The sequence below is a fragment of the Protopterus annectens genome, chromosome 2.part1 (genome assembly GCF_019279795.1).
Source record: "Protopterus annectens isolate FY-2018-M chromosome 2.part1, PAN1.0, whole genome shotgun sequence".
NCBI classification, from domain to species: domain Eukaryota; kingdom Metazoa; phylum Chordata; order Ceratodontiformes; family Protopteridae; genus Protopterus; species Protopterus annectens.
In genome coordinates this window covers 468,972,928-468,995,427 of record NC_056729.1, presented here as the reverse complement: position 1 = coordinate 468,995,427, position 22,500 = coordinate 468,972,928, and the positions used below count along the sequence as shown (strand labels likewise).

The following is a 22,500-nucleotide window of genomic DNA, read 5'->3' as shown; positions in this document are numbered from 1 at the left end:
GTGACATGGTGTTTACATGTTCTGTTGACTACATTCTCTCATAAAGTGTAGTAGTTCATTGCAATTGATGGTGTAAGTACAATGTTAATTGGCAGCTTTCTTAAATATGTCTTATTGGCAAAAGCCTGAGTAGGTTAATTAGTCCACATGGCACATAATCTTTTTCTTTGTTGTTGCTGCTGTTGATGCTGATGGCTAATTTAGAGTTATTATTTGGTCTTTGTTAACTGTGGTCTATGATATGCATACTGAAGTAAATGTATTTATTTGTCTTTGCATTTACCGGTGTGATAAGTATAATGTATGTGTGTACTGAAGTAATTCTAAACTTCAGCAAATTTACATTGAAAACATTAACCACAAAAGGTTGGGAGAAAAAAAAAAGCTAATGCTCGTGCTCTGAGAGATAACCTCTGAACGTGTAAAACAAAATTTCAGATTTTTGCACGGAGGCAAACGCCCTGCACCTGTAAAACCCTACTGATTGTATGATCTCAGAGTTAATATATATATATATATATATATATATATATATATATATATATATATAAAACATCATTGGGGAAGGGGCATATTCCCCTACTCCCGGGATTGTCCATCTTGCTCACCTGACGGTCAAAGTGTACTGACAAAACAGATATTGACCTAAATGACAAAAAGAATTACACCTGCGTGAGTGAGTGAGTGTGTGTGTGTGTGTGTGTGTGTGTGTGTGTGTGTGTGTGTGTGTGTGTGTGTGTGTGTATGTATGTATATATATATCTATATATATATATATATATATATATATTCATTTTATAATCTCAAAATACTGAAACAGTGAATTTCAGTATATTGAGACTATAAAGTCGAATCTGCAAAATACTGAAACCCCAAAACCACGAAAGTAAAAATCACAAAGTTAAACACACCATACACCACACTACAAAAAACAAACAAAACACAAACAAATATAAAAACACAAATTAACAAACCTACACTACAAATGAGTAGGGGGGCAAGCCCCTTGCACCCCCCATATAGGGGGCTGCCCTCCCACACACCCCCACTACTTATATATACTAACTCCGAGATCACACCAAACAGAAAAACACAGTAAACTCACAACCAGACATTCTACAGTCCCTCGCACACACACATATCACATATATACAAACACCATCACCTTCAATACTTAAACAATCATGCTTTTTACCTGCCTACCCTAACCGACACGTACAACTTCCAAACACGCTCACATACACTCAAACATTGGGGAAGGGGCATATTCCCCTACTCCCGGGATTATCCATCTTGCTCACCTGACAGTCAAAGTGTGCTGAGAAAACAGATATTGACCTAAATGACAAAAAGAATTACACCTGCGTGAGTGTGTGTGTGTGTTTGTGTGCATATATGTGTGTGTGTGTGTGTGTGTGTGTGTGTGTGTGTGTATGTATGTATGTGTGTATATATATAAAACCGACACGTACAACTTCCAAACACACTCACATACACTCAGACACCTACCCAAAAACAAAACCCTTACAAAATAGTCACTTACCTAAAATTCCACCTAAATCCACACACTAAACCGGACATCATCCACACAATACATTCCACTTCACGTACTGTAAAACCATAACCACGAATTCGACATGTCCGGATTAGCGGTTATGCACTTTTGCTATTTTGAACATTCGACTTTATATACTAGAAATACTGAAATTCAATATTTCGGTATTTCGAGATTATAAAGTGAATCCATATATGTGTGTGTGTGTGTGTATATATATATATATATATATATATATATAGACGTAGATCTATATATATATATATATATATATATATAGGCGTGTGATTAAGCTGCAATTATATATATATATATATATATATATATATATATATATATATGGGCATGTGATTAAGCTGCAGTTGACTCTGTAGTTGGTTTGCAAAGCTAAATAAACATAGACTAATACTCCATAACAGGGTGCTCATTAAAAAGATATAGTTAGGTGATCCTTTTCATCTTCTGAAAGTAAGATATTCTTGCCTTCTTCTTATCAAGAGCTTTATATTCATAGGTTAGTACTAAGCTAACTGCCCTTGCGAGCCATTTTAAGCTTAGCCAATTTTCCCTAGTGAGACTCAAACCCTGCACCTTGTGTTTGTAAGGCAAACACTGTAACCATTAAGCCACCCTCCCAACCCTTAAATAAGCAACCTCTGCTAGGCTCGAACCAAGGACCATACACACCATAGCCCAAGTGATTTACCTCCACACCATCTCAGATATAGTAGTGTTTAAATACAGTTAGCATAATTACTTAAGGTGGAACATTTCAGAAATGTTTATTTATTCATTTTTTGACATTTGATTACTGGTAAAGTCTGACTAGGCAGAAGCCCATTTTTAGCAGAGGCCCAGAGAGAAAAGTTTCAAATTATTACAAACCATTTTAAGAACAATAACTTTACAATCTTCGAAAATAAAATGAAAACATCTGCAGTTTAAATAATTATAACAAATTAGACATAATATAAAAACATTGGTTAAGAATCGATGCAAGTTAAATGACAATCATTTAATACTTAGAGAAATTTTAGACAGTTTGTTGAGAAATTAAAGGTAAGTTAGTCTAATACAAATAGGAATTGCAATATGAAGTGAAAGAAAAAAAGGCTTATAGTATATTTAGAGAGTATGTCAGGAAAAAGAATTAGATAGCAGTAAAGAAGTCACTGAAGACTGGAGAGTAAGGAGGTATAAGCAATGAAAAAGTAATTGTTCACATTTAGGGATTTTGTTTATCCTACTTTTGAGCTAGAACAGAGCCAGATATTAGCTAGGAAGCCTTTCAGCATGGTTTTGAAAGACGGGAGGGAGGGTATAGACCTGATGGATGCAAGTAAGGAGTTCCAGACCTTAGCAACCTTGTAGGAGTACAGACAATGCACAACAGATTTGCTAGGTTGGGTTTCTGGACCTTGTAAGATCTTTTTTTTTTTTTATTTTTTGCTCTGCTATGGTTGTGAAATACAACATGCGTGGCATAATCTCTCACCCCCCACATCCTTCATGCAGGGGCTTTGCTCTCCTGCAATCCCCTCCATCACTTATTCAACTTGGGTAGCTTCATCATGGGGAAAGTGACCATTTCCTGCAGTTTGTCATTCATGGTTAATTGTACACTACCATTTTCAATAGCAGATTCCTGCGCACAGTAGCTGACTGCATTGATTGTCCCCAAGCGTAGTTTCACATTAAAGGAGAAAAGTTGTTAGCTTTGAGACAGAAGGATGAGGAGCATCCTCCTTGAAAAGCTTTATATTTTTACAAGCAGGTAAACCATTAGTTTCTGTATTATATTTTGAGTTTGTGGATTCAGAGAATATTGGGCAGATTTTGCCTTCCTTTACATCATAACAGTATGATTGTGTGAGTATTAAATGCTATGGTATTCTTTAAAGAATTGTAGATAATCTAAATCTGTCAGTGCCTGTGTTTACCAATGGATTTTTTCAATGCTTTATGTAGTTAAACCTGCTCCATTAGAAATTAAACCTCTGCCAGAATGGGAAGAATTTCCAGCTCCAGTCAGATCTCCTGTTACCAGAAGCTTTACTCGAGAGTAAGTATTTCTGTTTTTGTTATTGTCGTGGTGTACTTTAGGGCAGTACTAACTTATCTAAAATAGTTTGTAACTGGACAATTTAGTCAATATATTTGTGCTTATAGTATTTGGGGGGTAATATTTATACATGGTATAGTGTTTTATAAAATACTGTAGTCATCTGAGATTTTAGAATTTGTTTAAAAACAATGAATACCACTCCAGTTGAAGTGTTCAGAGTCTTTTTTTTTTTTACTGAAGTGTTTAATTGTTTAGTTAAAAAAGTGGTATCTCCTGCTTCAGAAATGTTTTATTCATGTTGTACTGTTTTTTAATGAATGTAACTGTTTGTAAAATAATTCCTAATAATTAGCTCCTCTAGGTTCCCCATGCCTACCAGACCGCCTTCAGTTCATAGCACTGCTTCCAGTACAGACTCACAGGACAGTGATGAGAATTATGTAGCCATGAACCCAAGTTTGTCTGCAGATGAATCAGTATGTAAAACTTACATCTTAACTATTTTCTTCTTATGCAGTCCTCTTTCTCAATTCCTGATGAGCGAAAATTCATCTGAAATGCAGCATTCTGCTGCTTAATTTCACTGTTCTGTTTTCATGGCATATTACATAACAGTATAACACTGAGTTTTTCAGTCTAGATGAACAAACTGCTTGAATATATTTTTAAGAACTGATGCACACAGTGTTTTTTTTTGCAAAAAATCATTAATATACCGAGCATGACTTTATTTAATATTGTATATTAAAACTACAGCGAATCATAATTGTTTATTAATTCCCGATTTGACATTTCTTGGTGGTGTATTTTGATGCAGTTTACATGTTTTGCAGATTACATGTGGAAGTAAACTTGTCCTTTCTTGGGAATTTTCACAAAATATATTATATTTGTTGTATATGTTGGCAAAGAGAGACGGAGGAGAAATTAAATGTTTCTCTTTTAGTTTACATGACAAGCAACAAATTTTTTAAACAAATATTACTTTTTAAAAGCATAGATAGGCAGATAAAAGTGCATGTTTTGGTACAGGATTGTGTTGCATTTTTAAATTTCATCCCATCTTAAAAACTGAGCAAATATTTTTTTTTTCATTTCCGAACTATATATTTGTGGCTTTCGTTTTCATATGTTTAAAATCACTGGAACAGAATGTTGTAAGTGTGATGAGGATCTGCTTTATTACGAAGTATTTTGGCAATAGGAAACAGATTACTTGCAAAATATTAGATAATATGTGGTTAAAATGAATGCCTCCAACACTTTGTATGGGCAGATTACACTAGAAATAGTTCTGTAAAGAAATTGGCCTGGATGAGAGAAATATTTTCCCTTAAAACAAAAAAACAGTTGATTTAATTTAGATACTGTTTCTTGCTGCTCCCATAATGTGTTATCTACAAATTTATAACTAATCATCTGTTGGGTTGCTTTTGAATTGACCACATCGAGGGTATGAGTCAAGTGGAGTTGAGCACTACATATTTCTTAAATGTTTTTGGCTTTCTTTGAATGCATATGTTCAGGATCTTATAATGTGGTGGTGTTCAATATATTGCACCACTTAGCTACAAACTTGACATAACCTTTGTGCTTCCCCATGATTGTCTGCTGTTTTTTACTTACAGATCTTGCCTCTAGCCTTGTTTAACAATTAATTCTAGTTATTAGAGTTCACTTTTGTATGAGACTAGTGGCTGACTATGTGGTGTGGAGGGCTGGAACCCTGACTGCTACCCAGGCAACAATGGTTCGATCAGCAGTCCAGCACTTGATGGACCCAGTCAGGGATGGGAAAGAGTGAGGGGGCATGTCCCACACACCTCTTCCATTGGGGAAGAGTAGGATTTTCATACATTCTCAGGTACAAATAGCAGGGCAGTCTTCTGATGGAGACCAGGGAGATGACTGTTCGTATTGCAGGTGGGGTAAAAGGGCTTTTTGGAGGGAATACCTCCTGTGGAAGTGAGGGGCGTCCTGTGAAGATAGACAATTGCACATTCCCTCCTCAGTACCTCACCAAGTCCATGCATGGTTAAGGTCAGGTAGAAAAACAAAATAATGAAGCATCTCTGGCTGTCTGGATGAAGACCCCCTGTCAGTTGGCTGTCACCACGTGATATGAATGAATGAGATGATAGCCCAAATCAGGGTCTGAGGATCGATAGGCAGTGGGGTAAAAAAAAAAAAAAAGAAAACATTTATATGAAGCTTGTGATTTGTTACTGTAGTAGAAATTCTTGCAAAAAGTCATATTTCACTTTATTGAACAAAAATTCACATGGGTTGAAATTCACCTATGAAATGGGCTCCAGGTCAGTTGTATTTTTAGATGTAAAATTTTATGTTGGGGAGGACATGATGGTTCAGTGTAAGCCATGCAGGCAAATAACAGCTGTTAATAGCTTTCTTCTTGCTAGTAGTATGCACCTCCCCCATTTGATTATGTCACTCCCATGTGTTGAGTTTGGTAGAATTTATCGTAATACATCGGAGGATAGATCGAGAGGAAAGTTTGGATGAGATGAACAGTAGGCTGTTATCCTGGGTTATTCATGTGATTTATTAACTAATGCAAGGAGAAAGGTTCTTCAAAGTTTTGGCAAGAGGAGGAAATTTTATGGAAATAGAATTGTTAGGTATAAATTGGATCTTGAGAGAGAAGAAAAGAATGATGAGTGGTTATTTTTCATGACACAATTTTCCCTCTTTTCAGGTATTTTGGAAAAGATGGTTAGGGATTTATGGCATGTAGTGTGTCAGGATGTTCAGGTGGGGAAATTGTTCCCTAAAAATGTGAACAACTGCTATGGAAGGTCTAAAAGAATCACTGGATTTTAACTCTGGATTTTGAGTAAGGTAGATAAGTTGGCGCTAAGGCTTGCGGAAAATGTAAAGTTTGTTCAAAGATGAGGAATTTGACGGGAGAAAAAATTAATGGTAGGAAATATTAAGCTACGGAAGGATTCAGTTGTGATTCCTATGGAGTTGTATTTCAAAAAAGAACGAAAGGTACCAAACTAGTAAATAGAAAATAGGTACCAATCCACGATGAAACAACAACGCCACAGATCAAAATGCGGGTGAGGTACTTTAATGAACACAATGGGCAATGCAAACTCGCATGAATAAAACAACAAGCACATAAACGTATCCACAGTTTGCGTTTTCATTTCCAACACTTCTTCAGATGTGGGCTGGTACTTTCGGAATATTAGGTCGGGGTTGAAATACAGCTGAAAAGGAGTAATGAACTCTAGTTGCACAGCAGCAGTTGTGAGCACACAGGCCGTTGTATAAGCCCTGGTCACAGCCGGAATCTGCATGTATTCCTATGGAGTTGTATATATAATTGGATGTGGATGTCAGAACATCAAGTGGTACATTGGTCAAACTAAACGTAATGTTAAGGTTAGGATTATGGAGCATCTGGGTGACATAAGGAAATGAAATATGAATAGTCCTATTGCTGAACACTTCTCTACAGCACATGCGGATTATAGTAGAAGTTTCTTCAGTGTTTTGGCTTGTCCCCCATCCACTTGGAGGGGGTAATTTTAAACAGGAATTAGATAGGCTTGAAAGTAGGTTAATTCTAAATTCTAGAACACTGTTCCTTAGGGGTATGAATTTGGATGTCAGTTTAGTAATTTAATTGGTAAATGGATGGAATATGAAAATAAAAATTAAAAAAATAAGTTATTAAATTATGTAAGTTTTTTGATAAAAATATGGTTGCAGATAAGTGAATATTGAACGTTTTGGTATTTTGTTTAAATTTGAAATGTGTTTTTAAATGGTTTATTGATTAATTGAATTTTTAAAGTGGTTTCTTTCTTTGATAGTGTGTTGTTTTTTTTTTGGTTTCACGTTAAACTGTGTAGTGGATCTGTGTTCTTTCAGTAGTGAGAGTCCTTATACCTGATTGCTTGTTTAACCTGGCAGCCTGTCTAATACATTTGGTATATTAAATAGTTAAAGGTTAGCACTAGGGACTTTTTTCCTGTTTCTGTTTAAAGGATTCTGCAAAGGGGTGTGACATTTTGTTTGAGAGACAAAGGATTTTGACATGAATTTGGACCGTAGACAGGGTTTTATCTCTGTGTGACACAGGGCTAAGAAAATGTTGAGTAAGTATTATACTTTATAGGGTGAGCTCCTGTTTGTTTATTTTTGCTTTTTATATACATTGTGTCAGAGTTTAGTTTTGGCATAGCAAGCTTAATGTAGACATCATTCTCTGTACTTTTATTGTAATTTTTAAAGGGTGAGATATAATTGGAGTTAATATGGTAAATATATATATATATATATATATATATATATATATATATATATATATATCAGTGCACGATTTACAGTGTTATGAAGTATAGTTTGGTTGAGGGGAGATTGGCTTCAGATATTTAACAGAAAAATCATGTGAGGTGCTCATGTAACCATGAATCTTGGTCTGTGTTAGTGTTGTATGTTTATCTTTGATGCTGAAAAGGTCAGAGGAGTTTGCGTTCTCTCTCTATACGAGGGGCATGGATTCATGTTATAATACTGAAACGATAAATGGCGGCCTTGTATCTGAGTTGGTGATACCTTAGGTGGCTGTTAAAAATCATGTAACACTTAATGAAGACCTAGTGGACTTTTTATTTGTCTCTTTGCCAGAGTTCCTTCCACTTTAATAAATACCATCTCAGATCTCTTCTGAAGACAAAGCCACAGGACTAATGGGAGTAATCCAATCAAGAGATGTAAATAAATACAAATCGCAAGAGGTACTTTTGAAACTTGTTCCCACTCGCATTTAAGCTTCATTTTCTTCCACTGTTTTGAGACCACTCCTTGCTGATTGTTGATAGCAGTGTTTTGCTTTGGATGACCCTCAACCCTTTTCTTCAGTTCTAAAGCAACACATCATAAAGAAAGTTAGGTGTAGCATGAAACAAACTCATTTCACATGCCCTCTTCAGTCACTGGATAGCTTGCTGTATAAACTGTTGACAAACAAACAAGATGTAGGTGTGTGATATCAGTCTGTTAGCAGGAGGTGGTAGAAGTTAGCCCTTCTGCACCAGCACTGTTGCAAACTTTCAAAGTTATGGTAAATAGTACCAAATGTAAATATTGTAATTTACTTTTTGAGGTGCTCTAGTTGCAGGAAGCACTGTTGATGCCTCTACAGTTGCAGTTAGCCTTAGAAAAGGGCATTGTAGACCAAGAAATTGTGTCCAATTGGTAGCACCAAACGAAGGTGAGACGACAAGACCCTTGTGGCTGTTGCACAAATGTAGTCATTACTGAATTACCTGAAAAAGGACAAAATAGTTATTGCTGTAGGAGGGTAGACCTTTACAACTTGCAGGGATTTGTGTACCTGTATAACAGAACATACTACTGGCCAGCCACTTTGCAAGGCAGTCATTTGACATGTTCATTCTTTCATTTAGCAAAGTTAAAAAAAAAAAAAAAAAAAAAAAAAACCGGGATTCTCTCCATACCAAAACATTCAGTAGAAGGATAATAACAAAACTGCTTGGGTACAATCATTTTATGCTAAAGACACGCTCACTTTTTTTTTTATCTGGAAGAAAAGGCAAACTGAGAATGCCTTAATGTGATCATACTCCATATGGCTGGGAATAAAAGTGAGGTTTATTTTTGAGTGTTGTTCCTTATGAAAAATTAGCTATAGCTGATGCACTGAAAGTTTAAAATTCTGACATCTTTAAGGGTTAAAGTAGCAGTGACCAGAAAGGAAGGTTTCTGTGAACAGAATTTAACATCCTTTGAAATTTCAAAGGAAGGTGTTATCATCTCTTACAAGACTAAATTTAAATCTAGTACAAGAACAGAGAAATGAATATTAATGGAGGGGATGTAGAGTTGAAAAATGTCTCAAGTTAGAACTTAACTGTAGCATAACTGAGCCCTGGCTCAAAAGGGTAGATAGGCCAAAGACATTGGGTGGTCACATGTCTATGAAAAGTCAGTGCTGTAGCTGAGGCATTGACAAAGTCTAGTCCACTTACTGTTGTAACATTTAAGCATAAAAGGCTTCTGAGTTATATGATTTTATTTTATACCTGACATAACCAGAAAGAGAGTTACAGTGTTGTGGAATATTTTGAGATCATTTCAAATCTTCTTGGTATACAAAATTAATGAAGCTAAAACAAAGCCAGTAGCAGTAAAATTACGTAGCCACACACAAATTGGTTCAGCAATGTCCATATTTATAGCTTCATGATAAAGTAAAATATTTAGGAGTATGGATTAAAAATGATTCTGGTGTGGCAGCAAAGGATATGTGTGGGAAGAGACTAAACAAAAGATAATACAAAAACTGAGAAAATGGAAGCTTTGTTATATGGATATAGATAGTAAGTTACAAGCAGTCAAAATGTTTTAGTCCGTTTAGTCTTGTACACAGGTCAGGCATATTTTTATCAACCAGAGGAGAAGTTGTGGATAGCAATAAAGAGCTGAAGGACTTTATCTGGGAGGGGAAGATGGCAAGAGTCAAGTGGGATAAACTGATTCTTCCAGTAGAACAGAGCGGATTGGGATGACCCAATTTGAAGGGGTATTTCAAAGCTGCACAGTTATACATAGTACAAGCAGAAAACAAAAAGGGCAGGAGCAAACTACATAAGAAAGAACAAAAAGGGCAGGAGCAAACTACATAGGAAAGAATGGGAATTGTGGGAACAATACATACAGGGGAGAAATGAGGCTTAAAAGAAGGCAGGACTTAAGTGAGCTAGTAATGTTTGACTGAAAATGATTGGGTAGATTGTAAGTGATGTGTAATGTTTGCAACTGGGAGTGTGTCAGTATGGTTTGTGATGTAAAAGGCTTGCAATTAGGATTATGTGAGTGTGGTTTGTTTTCATTTATGTAAATGTATGATTGCTTATGTTGTAAGTGATGGTTTAATAAAGATGTTTCATGTTTAGGGGGGGGGGGGGCAGGAACCGAATAATTTATGTAATGTTGCTTAGGTTGTATGATATATAGCAGTATATGTGAAGCATAATGTTAATTTAATACAATTTGATTACTTTGCATAAATGTAAATTTGCTTATGTCACAAGTGATAATTCAATAAAGGTGTTTAAAAAAAGCCTTCTGAGTTATTCAGATTCTTACCACATCATTTGAAAGTACTGATGCTGTAGTGAGTGTGAGATTTGGAGTAAAAAGATGGTTAGTCTGAAACTGATGGCAGGGGAACCCTGACTGATGCTTCATTTCCATGGTAAGGACTTGCATTAGGGATATGGGAGGCTGAGACCAATTCTGATGAAGCTAGAAGGGGTTAACATAATCAAATTTATAGATTCCTTTTTTGGTATGGGCTAGAATCTTGAGGATTATAAATAAGGAGAAAAGAATAAAGGAGTTTGAGTCCAAGATTTGGCAAAGGCATCCCTACAGGTAGGCTGACATGCCTATCAAGGAAAAGTATATTTGATGTTTTCCATTGGTTCAAGACAAGTAAAGGTCTATCACTGAACAATTCCAACTGTGTACACTGAAATACTTGGTTGTGACCTCTGTGGAAACTGACCATTTGTGTGGGAATATGAAGTCCATGCTTAGCCTATGTGGAATGTTAAGCAGCTGAAAATTGACAAAAGATAAAATATCATCATTCATGCTTCTTGATAAACCAGACTCTTGCCATCTTGTTCGACTAAATAGCGAGTTGCCCTGTGGCTGAACTTGAGCAGGATCAACCTGACTGCTTTCCCATCACATGCACTGATGACATTTTTGGCCTGTGATGAAGACCAGATGCCTTTCATTTAGCACTGATTAATACTGGATTCCCCATCCCATTATTTAAGGCATCTGTGATGGGTACGGTTTTGGAAGAGTGCTTGGAAAAAAGGCAGTGAAGATGACCAGAATAAGTCCTCTGAGAGACTTGTGACAGAGCAGGGCTAGACGAATAATATGAGTCGTATCTTCCAGGTGTTGTACCCATTAAAACCCAAGTGTGTACTTAAAGATTCTCCCATTGATGTACTGGGTGCCAAAGACGTAGTACATGAACCAGGCAAAGAAACATAGTGTCAGCTGTATTGGTAAGAGAAGATGTCTTGAAGATGTTGAAAAGGAAGGGAAGAAAGGTCTGTCACAGAACCCACATATACAGAAGTTCAGTACTTTCACACATGGGTAGAGATGTCCACTGCAGTGGTTAGAACCAGTATCCAAATAGCTGTACAAATTACTCTCAAGTCATTTGAAGAAAGAAGCCAAACTCCGGTCTGCCTAAGTCAAAAGACAAGTGAATAAGATCACGATGGACATGTTCTTTCACAACATGACAACAGACATAGAGGAACAGGGAAATGAGAAATGACACTGTCAGTGTCAATGGCTCAGCAAGTCCCATACTCTTATTTGATGCTAAAAGAGCAGAAATACTTAGTTTCTGTCTCCAGGTCTGTCAGTGGGTTCACTGTGTTGTACCTGTGTCTGTTTTCACTCCTGTCAGTGGGTTCAGTGTTCTAACACTGACATTACACTGGATGTGCTGCTGCCTTTCCTGAGGATGGTGCATTAAAATTATGTCCTATGTTCTTACCCATTTTATATGTCTCATTTATTTACATTCTCCTCAATTAAAACAGTTTAAAGTATATGTCTACACTCAGCCATACATAGTAACTGGGATGGTATAATACAAAAATAACTCAAGACTACTGACTGGTGTGTTGTCATTATGTTAAGTTAAATCTCACCAATAAAAATAGCCACCAAGATAAGATATACATTGGATATAAAAAGTGTACACACCCCTGCTAAAATGCCAGATTTTCGTGATGTCAAAAAATGAGACCACAATAAATCATTTCAAAACTTTTCCCACCTTTAATGTGACCTATAACCTGTACAAGTCAATTGAAAAACAAACAAATCTGTTAGGAGAAAAATAAAAAAACGTACAATAAGCTGGTTGCATAAGTGTGCGCACCCTTAAACTCATACTTTGTTGAAGCACCTTTTGATTTAATTACAGCATTCAGTCTTCTTGGGTAGGATTCTGTCAGCATGGCACATCCTGACATAGCCATATTTGCCCACTCTTCCTTGCAAAAGCACTCCAAATCTGTCAGATTGCATGGGCATCTCTTGTGCACAGCCCTTTTCAGGTCACCCCACAGATTTTATATTGGATTTAGGTCTGGGCTCTGGCTGGGCCATTCCAAAACTTTTAATTTTCTTCTGGTGAAGCCATTGTTATGTTGATCTGGATGTATGCTTGGGGTCATTGTTGTATTGAAAGGTGAAATTCCTCTTCATCTTCAGCTTTTTAGCAGACGCCTGAAGGTTTTGGGCCAAATGTGACTGGTATTTGGAACTATTCATAATTCTCTCCACTTTGACTAAAGTCCCAGTTCCAGCTGAAGAAAAGCAACCCCAAAGCATGATACTGCCATCACCATGCTTCACTGTGGGGATGGTGTTCTTTTAGTGATGCGCAGGGTTGTTTTTGTGCCAAACATAGCTTTTGGAATTGTGGCCAGAAAGTTCAACCTTGGTCTCATCAGACCATAACACATTTTCCCACATGTTTTTGGGAGACTTGATGTATTGTTTTGCAAATTTTAGCCGGGCCTGGATGTTTTTCTGTGTAAGAAAAGGCTTCAGTCTTGCAACCCTACCCCATAGTCCAGACATATGGAGAATGTGGTTGATTATTGTCACATGTAGTACACAACCAGTACTTGCCAGAAATTCATGCAGCTCCTTCAGTGTTGCTATAGGTCTCTTGGCAGCCTCCCTGACCAGTTTTCATCTCGTCTTTTCATAGATTTTGGAGGGACGTCCAGCTCTTTGCAACATCACTGTTGTCCCATATTGTCTCCACTTTTTGATGACTGTCTTCACTGTGTTCCATGGTATATCCAATGCTGTGGATATTTTTTGTACTCTTCTCCTGACTGACACCTTTCAACAATGAGATCCCTTTGATGCTTTGTAAGCTCTGTGCGAACCATGGCTTTTGCTGCAGCAGGCAACTGAGTAAATGTCAGGAAAATCTTACTAGGACAGCGGAACTTTATTTGGGGTTAATCAGAGTCTCTTAAATTGATGGCAGGTGTATACTCAAGAAGACTGAATGCTGTAATTAAATCAAAAGGTGCTTCAACAAAGTATTAGCTTAAGGGTGTGCAGACTTATGCAACCAGCTTATTGCATGTTTTTTATTTTTTATATTTTTCCCCTAACAGAGTTATTTTTCAATTGAATTGTACAGGTTATAGGTCACGATAAAGGTGGGCAAAGTTTTGAAATGAGTTATTGTAGTTTCATTTTTTTATATCACAAAAACCTGGCATTTTAACAGGGGTGTGTACACTTTTTAAATCCACTGTAAATTCACTTCTGAGAGTGCATTTCTGCATAGCACCTGCTTTCAGTAAAATAAACCATTTTTCAAAATATGAAAATCTTTATCGGTTAACAGATAAAACTAGAAACATTGTGTAATAGATAAAAAAAGAAAACAAAGTAGGAAAAAACGTTATCATTCACAGCAGTGTGCAAACTTCAAAATGTTGCACCATGAACATCACACAGTCATCTGGCTGTCATCGACTTTGCCCTGTGGTAAGCAAACAGTCCGATGTAATCATCTGAAGGCAATACAGTCCCTTCCATACATTCCTTTTGGATAACATTTCCTTTCCATATTTGGACCTTCAGTTCTTATCCACTATACCCCCATTTCTTTAGATTATCTATTCATCCATCAGCCACTGGGGATGGAGCCAAGCAACATTTTACACCCTTAAAATTTAATGATTCCGTGTAGCCATACCAGGGCAACCACCTAAAAACATACTTCTGCAAAGAATATTTCCTTGGTTATATTTTCCCTTTTTTTATACATTAGTTTCAATATTTGCAAGGTCCTGTATAGTTGGTGCATCCTTATATTTCCACTTCCTAGTTGTACATGTTCTCAGCTAGTGTCATTGTTAAATGCAATGGCACCTGTATTTTTGTCAAATCCAGAGGTTTATAATATCTTAAAAATGTCATTACAGTGAGAATCACCACCTTCACCAGAGTGCCTTCTGATATTTCTTCCGATTTAAATTTATATACACCAACTTCTGGCAAGGCTAGAATGTTCTTAAGCCCCACATGTTTTCTCCCTGTATCACATCCACCAGCATGTCAAGTTAACTTGGAGCATCCTTCATAGTTTACCTGGGGTGCAAAAAAATCCAAAAACGTATGCATACACTTCCAAGCAAATATTTCAAATTTCCTAGACTTTGTAGCACATCCTGGCAGTTGACATATTAATCCCTAGACTTCATAAATCTAGATCTTCCCTTTATATCTGCTGATTAGCTCCCCTTCACTTTGATCTCTAATCTTTTACATCCCTGAAAGCCTTAAATGCCCTATTGAGTGGCCCTTTAATCATCAGTGAATCACGCCTTGCCTGCCTTAACACAGAGTAAGATTTAAGGGGAATTAACATCCATAGCCCTAGCAATACTGACCATCCCTTTGTATTCTAACTTCAGACCAGTCTGAGATCTTGTAATACCAGACTGAACCATTTCTTATCTGTTCCAATTCGAACAAATTAGTTTTTCTGTCATTCTACAGCCTTGGACTTTGTTCAACAGTAACACTTGAATTTGTATAACTAAAATGCAGATTGCCTTTGCTTTCTTCTGCCTCCTACCCAGCACTTGCTTTAATGTTCCCAGCAACTGCTTTAGTACTTCAGTACATATAGAGGTTCTCTGCTCATCCTCTTGCAGGACAAAAAAAAGCTACTCTTTTTTTTTATTTATGAACATTTTTATTGAATTATCACTTGTGACATAGGCACATTTACCTTTATATAAAAGTAATCAAACTGTATTGACAAGTTAAAATTAACAAAAATTATGCTGCACATATATTGCTATATATCATATAACCAAAGCAACGTTACACAAATTCAGATGTTTCCATTTTTCCTGAGTAGGAGACATCTGTAATAAGTACAATAACTTCATTTGAACAGTGTCATGATGCAGATAGGAATCTGGAAAACCCCCCCGACCCATCTACATCTTTAGCAACCACTAGTTTATCCAGTGACATGTTAGTTTTCTACCACCCAAGATAAAATCTGTCGTCATGTTTCTAACAAAGCTCAACAAACAAACTGAGGTGTATGCTAAAAGGATTGAAAAACATACAACAAAGGTAAAACAAAAAAGTGCAACACATGGACTCACTGATCTAAATCCCTACCCCTTTTCCATCCTTTAAAATCAAGTTCCCTTCTTTTATCAGTCCTTAAACGTCTTGTTAACTAAGTCTTGTGTGAACTTACCCAGCCAGACCCCAGCGTGAGGAATATCCCACTAAAATTGTAATTCAGACTTCAACATTTAGGCTGGTTCATAATTTATGGCCAGAAATTTCATTTTAGCTTTTGTTAATCTTATAACCAGAGAATAACCCAGATTCCTAAAAGTGAGTAAAAAGACTATACAGATCATACCGTAGTCTTGTCAAGTGTACAAATACATTATCTGCAGACAGATTTTTCAGTCTAAACCCACACACGCACCCAAACACAAACACACACATGCGTGCACACACTTGATACCATCTTTTATGGGATTTGAGTATTACTGTTGCCATTAGTTCTGACTATAAAGCAAAGAAGATCATTGGCAGCACACAATTCTGATGTGCACCTCTTGATAATCTGAAGGGTTGGGTAATACTTCCACGCAGCTTGATATGAACTATAAAGCTGAAGTAAATCAGCACTATTAACTCAGTAAAATCCTTCAGGGATCCAAAAGATAATGACCTGTGTGAATTAGTACTACTGAGCTTGATTAAAAGCCCGTTCAGTATCAAAACTTAGTATTACTAATTGGTCCTAGTTCCTCTATGCTGTGTTTAACAAATTTGTTTTTAAAATATTGTCAAATGCATGTTCCCCGGTAGCCTACATTGATCCTTTACAATTGGTTTTGTCATATAGCTAACCAACCAAATGTACTGCAGTAATAGACATAAACATCATCCAGTCATGGCTAATTATTCATTCTGGTATATAAGAAGGCAGACATAGATCCTTTACTTCCTTTGGCAGCACTGTGACACCCACTTACTTCCAAGATAGAGGTATAATCACAAGTGCAATAACTTTATTAAATACCTGCATTAGAGTTAAGTTATTAAATTTCCAGTTTTCTGTTGGTAAACTTTCATATTCTTAATAAAGTCACTGTTGTAATGTTCATCACAGATAGGACATATTCTGCTAAACATACAGTACATCCAGCCAGTCTTTGAAGCTCAGGCACCTTCCTAGCATGCCATACATCTGCCCTTAGCAAAAGCAGATATCCTATTATAAGAGGAATGTACTGACATGCCAAAATTCAGAACTTTTTTGCTGCTAGCCCGTCCATGCAAACTTCTGTCAGTCATCCATTCAGGTCAGTAGAGTTTTCAAGCAGGTTAAGTTACCCCATTGGGTACCATTCCTCTTCTGAATTACATTTTTTGTGAAAAGTTTCTTACACTTCCCTTTTTTTAACGTGTATCTTTGGACATCAGGTACCACTCACTGACTCCCACTTGAGTTGTTTGCTTTGATTAGGGGATTTACAGTACATAAAAATCCTGTACCATTTGTCAGACATTCACCTCCAAGATTTTTAAAAGTAGGCTTAATCACTTCAGGGCTTACTTAGAAAATAAAAGTTTTCAGAACTTGGCTCAAACAGCTATGGCATCTTCTTCCTTGACTTCAGACTTCCCTCATCAGTTGAAAAAGAAAAGAAAGTCTTCTAGGGAGGTACTGTCATGATAACCAGACGTCTTGCATTTTGATTTGGTCTGAAATTGACAACTCCACAGAGGTTGGTTTGCAGCCCCAGGACCATCCATCAGCATCTCTCGGGGCCTCTAACGTATCCCATTCAGAGGCTGCTATGGCTCAGGATACTAGCACATCTGGTAAGACTGAACATACCCTGATACAGCCAAGAATGTTGAACCTAGATTGATATTATCTGAAGGTGAAGTAGGTATCCACCAACTTTTAAGTTTGAGTACATCCATGACTAGAGGTCAGGGCTACATCTTCTACCCCAAAGACCATATATCTGAATACTCCAAGAGGACATTTCCAAAAAACTAGACATATTTTTTCACCTTCTTCTCCCACCAGTCAGAAAGCTAATAAAGGTACCTAGTTCAAGGGATCAACAGGTTGATTAGAACTCTCTCAGTGTGAAAATTGCTATTTTGAAAAAAATAAAGCCAGTGAAACATACTTAAGTGGATAAAATTCAGTTACTGGCTAATAATTGTACTGCCTGAATGTCAGCAAAGAAGATATTTGGAGAAAATAACTGAAAACCAACCAGAAAAGGAGAAAAAAAACTCTAGCTGGGAAAAATCTTGCAGTTGTTCAGCAAAAAGCAAAATTTCAGTTTTGATACAGGAAATAGCTTCTGCTAATTTAGAGGAAACAATAAATCAGATTCAGTCAGAGGTGTTTAAAGTAAGTGAAACACTGAATAAATATATGTACAGTCTAGTAACAAGGGGCAGCTGTTCAAATGAGTTGATAAAACCTCAAAAATCAGAAGTTAAAATGAAAAGAAAAATGATGGTTGAACATGAAACTTCTCAAAGAGCCATAACAAAAAATAGTAGAATTAGAAGACCAGACACACAAAGAAACTGTGACTTTGTTTTACCAGAGGAACTGGAAATGACATTATCAATTTTAAGGCAGTACAAATAAGCAACTGGATTACTGAAATACAGCATTAGTTAATTGAAAGGGCACATTGTGTGTATACTCCAAACCTGGACCTATATTGTTAAAGATGCAATCATGCCAGAAAGAGTTGCTCCTGACAAAATTGTAGCAGAAAGGAAAAATGTTAAAAACTGAGGACAACAAACTGTGGAGAATGATTATTTATTCTACACAAGAGAAGTAAAATTATTCCAGAAATCAGGGAATGTAGAGAGACAGGTGTGCAATTCAAGTTGCTGTATCCAGCTGTCTTAAGAATATTTTGTCCTGGAGGATCATAGACATTTTTGATGCAGAGCAGCCTAAAGAGGATATAAAAAAGCTTACCCAACAAAGTGAGAGTCAGCAAGCAGAAGTGACTCTGCTTCTCATTTTTCTGTTAATAACAAAGTGAAATAGTTTCCATCATTTTAAAAGAAAGTGCTTGAACAACAGAAAAAAAGCACAGGAAGTGACTAGAAAAATCAGGAGTGCTTTAGATTTCAATTACAGATTGGTGTTTGGAGATGGAAATGATTAAGGAGGAGACCAGCAGGATTGTGAAATTAGTGAATAAATATAAGAGACCGTAAAGTGTCAATCCCATTACATATATGTAAGATTAGACATGTGAAATGTTTCTTTGCAAGAAGTGGCTGAAAAAGATCTGGATGTTGTTAGTGTTAAACTAGTGGGTAATCTGTAAAGCTTATAACCCAACTTTGTCATTGTGTTTAGGACACTAAAGGGATTGAAGAAGTAACTGTAAATATTCTTTAAATGTTGTTTTTATTAATATTTCTGTAAAATTCCATGATATAAATTGAATGTTATATTTTAAAGCAGTTTTGTATAGGATACATTAAGGGGCATTTTAATTGTGAGGGCAGAGATTCTTATAGGTGACCGTTGTATATGCTAAAGATGTTAAAACACAAAAGTACTTTTTCCTAATTGTGTTATATCCAGGCTTTGTACTGTAACAAGGTAAAAAAGTAAACAAAGAAGCAAGTTAAAGTTAATATAATATTGTGGTCTTGGGGTGGGGGTGTAAAAATTACTGATCATATTACATGTAGAATTAAGATGATAATCTCCCCACACTTTACAAGGAGGATGCCTAGATTTGATATCATTGTCTTAAGCTACAAACCAGATTTTTTTAAGCTTAGTGAAGTATAATAAAAATGATGACAAGCGTGAGAATGGTAGTTTGCTTGTATTTACAAAGTCATTAGTTATTTTTTTCTATTAGCAAATGCTCTCAGTGGGAAACAAGAAGCATACATGTGCAAGCAGTTAACCATGACAAGTCTGAACAGCTGTTCTGAATGAAATTTACAAAGATTCTTTCATGCATTTGCAAAGTTACTAGCTGTTTTTTTCTTAGTTAGCTGTTTTTTTCTTAGTTAACTGTTTTTACTTGGAGATGAGCTGTCTGCAGATGCAAGCAATTAATCGATAAACATCTGAATACTCTGTGATTAGCGAAATGTACCGAGTAGTGTAATTAACCTTTAAATGTATATTAGCAAGGAGTTCAGTGAAAAATAAATGAAGTTGTATAAGTAGTTGCCTTCCCAGCAGCATTAATACTTTAGTGGATTTAATGTAACAGTACACAGTATAATTTATTTAAAGGTAGCCAGTGTACTTTTTCTTAGGGCTGAAAGTTAATGTTTAGCAAAAGCTTACAAGTTGCTTTTCACATCTGAGAGGGGAATAGAAATAAGAACAGGTATCAGTCAGTGAATGTGGGAATATATAGGCTGTAACATACACTTTGGTATGAGTAGTCTTACTTTTAGAATAGGTAATTCCTGTGGGCACAGCCCTCAATTTGTGGCAACTGCTTCTGTTTTGATGGGTAAACTTTATTTTTTGAAAACATACATAGTTTTGTGTTTGCAATAAATTAAAAGAAGATTGGGGGGCATCTGAACAGCTGTTTAGTTTTTTTTTTTTTTTTTTGACTTTTCTTTAGAGTAAAATGTCTTGAAAAATACCTTCAAATGGGGATGAGACGAAACAACTGCATAAGAGATCAGCCTGTGTGCATGTAAGGCAAAACTCGGAAGTAAATATTCAGAAAAAATGTGTCATATGTAATAGGCGGGAGTAATAACTTTCTGTTATAATACCTTCTTTATCTAGATTATCATGCAGTGTAAATGGCCTTACGTGTATAGACAAAAAGCAGAGATAACTGAATTGTAATAAGAAATGTAGCTTGCAGATAGCAGTGCTTCAGGAGATTCATTTGAATAGAAAATGTGCATGTGAATTTGATAAAGGATTTCAGGGACAAAGGAAAAGGGCAGTAATATTACTACTTTCTAGAACAGATACAGTAGTGTTACAAGAAGGAGAAAGACAACTACAGATTTGTACTAGTAAGCCATTTTGGCAGGGGTGGAGGGTTTTGCTGGCATATATTTGTATTCTACTTGAAATTGCTATTATGAAACTTAAGAGAATCTGTTTTCAGCAGGAAATATTTATGGGTGGGGCCTGGAATTTGACTTGCAATAGTGAGGATTATCAGGGGGACCTATAAGTGAAAGTATAACAGAAGAGGGTAAATGTCTGCAGAAATATGAGAATATTTGGTCTGGAAGACATGAATTCAGTAGGAACTCAAGCAGAATGCATATGTTATTCCACAAAGTACTGTAACTGTGCTAGACTACACAGAAGTTATATCTCATAGGAGCATGACTAATTGAAAATCTTGACACATAAAATAACTATTTCAGATATTTCACTGGTTAAAAGTAAGATAAAGATGCAGGGTAATGAAGTAAAAAATAATACACTGACACAAAAACACTTAGCTGTTAAGATGAATTTAAGGAATGGGAAGTGAAAATGATTCAAAAATGATTAGGGAGGATATAAATTTCTTCCGAAGTGATAGCTAGAGAGTGGGATAAAGTGAAAATGAAGTTTAACAACAGGGAAGAAATTAAAAAAAGACATAATGGAAAGTAGTAATAGGAATTATTTAGCGAGGGTGACAAAGGTTAAGGTATTGCAAAATAAGGTGATTCTCCGAGAACAAGAGTAGCAACTGCCGAGTGGTAAAGGTTAAATAAGGGAGTATTGGGGTAATATGTATCGGTTTATAAAGGTTGCTGTTTTGCAACAATTTGTGATAACTTCAGAGCACAAAAACATTTTGCCACAGCAACATGGTCAACAGAAAGTTGAAAGGGTTGACAGCAAACGTAGAGAGCCTATGAAAAGAAAAATAGCAGATCTTCTGTAGAGACATTTTAGGAAATTCTGTATAAAGCAGAGGAATGCAGAAACTAAGAAAAGCTACAGAGGGAAATATTTATGGAAAACTTAATTATGCCAAGTTTAGAGGAAGATGAAGCTCAACAATTAATAGCTAAGATAGGAAGACATGATAAAAAATGGTGATAGATAACCAGCAAGGAAGTTTCCAGGAACAGACGGTATTTCTGTGGAAGTTGGGAGGGAAGAAGGGTAAGGATCTGGAAGGACAATATTTTAAAGGATAGCAAAAATAGCTCAGTAGATACTGCTGAAGCTAGCCGAGGAACAAACACCAAAACCACGAAAAGAAATCTTCAGCTAAACACCACGGCTTGTTCTCTGCTGATAAAACACTTATGCTGGACATGTCTATGGATAAACCAACCACTTTATTCAAAAAACAAACCGAAACGATGAGCGCTTTCGGCTGTAATAGCCGCCTTCAGATTGTAATAAAGCAATCATCTGATTTACGGAAAAAGCTGCACAGTTAGCCAAAGTTACTAAAACTTGTTCACAAGTTAAACATTCTTCTGTATCATGAAGCAACTCAAGTAGCACCTTTTACTCATGAACAAGATTTCTTTTCGTATTTTAAAAGATTGGGAGTACCAGCATCAGAAAACTGTTGTGGCTGTATTACCCAGAGAGAAGACCCTTCAGTCACAGGTTCATATAGATCCATTTCAGTTTGTAAGCCGTGATTGTCAAATGTGTATGTCTGTACTAGCTAGGAGAATGGCAAAGGTGTTGCCTAAATTGGTAGAGATGGATTGATGAGGTTTTGTGGAAAGA

At 36.3% G+C, this 22,500-nt stretch overlaps 1 protein-coding gene across 5 annotated transcripts in view; it reads left to right on the top strand.

Annotated features, from left to right (window-relative positions):
- Positions 1-22,500, top strand: part of GAB1 (GRB2 associated binding protein 1) — a 1,599,067-nt gene that overhangs the window by 1,451,199 nt on the left and 125,368 nt on the right. For all 5 annotated transcript variants that reach the window (XM_044062261.1, XM_044062260.1, XM_044062262.1 and 2 more), the window contains 2 exons: positions 3,524-3,617; positions 3,973-4,096. In XM_044062261.1, coding sequence (XP_043918196.1) covers positions 3,524-3,617; positions 3,973-4,096 — 218 coding nt within the window. The remainder of the gene's footprint in view (positions 1-3,523; positions 3,618-3,972; positions 4,097-22,500) is intronic.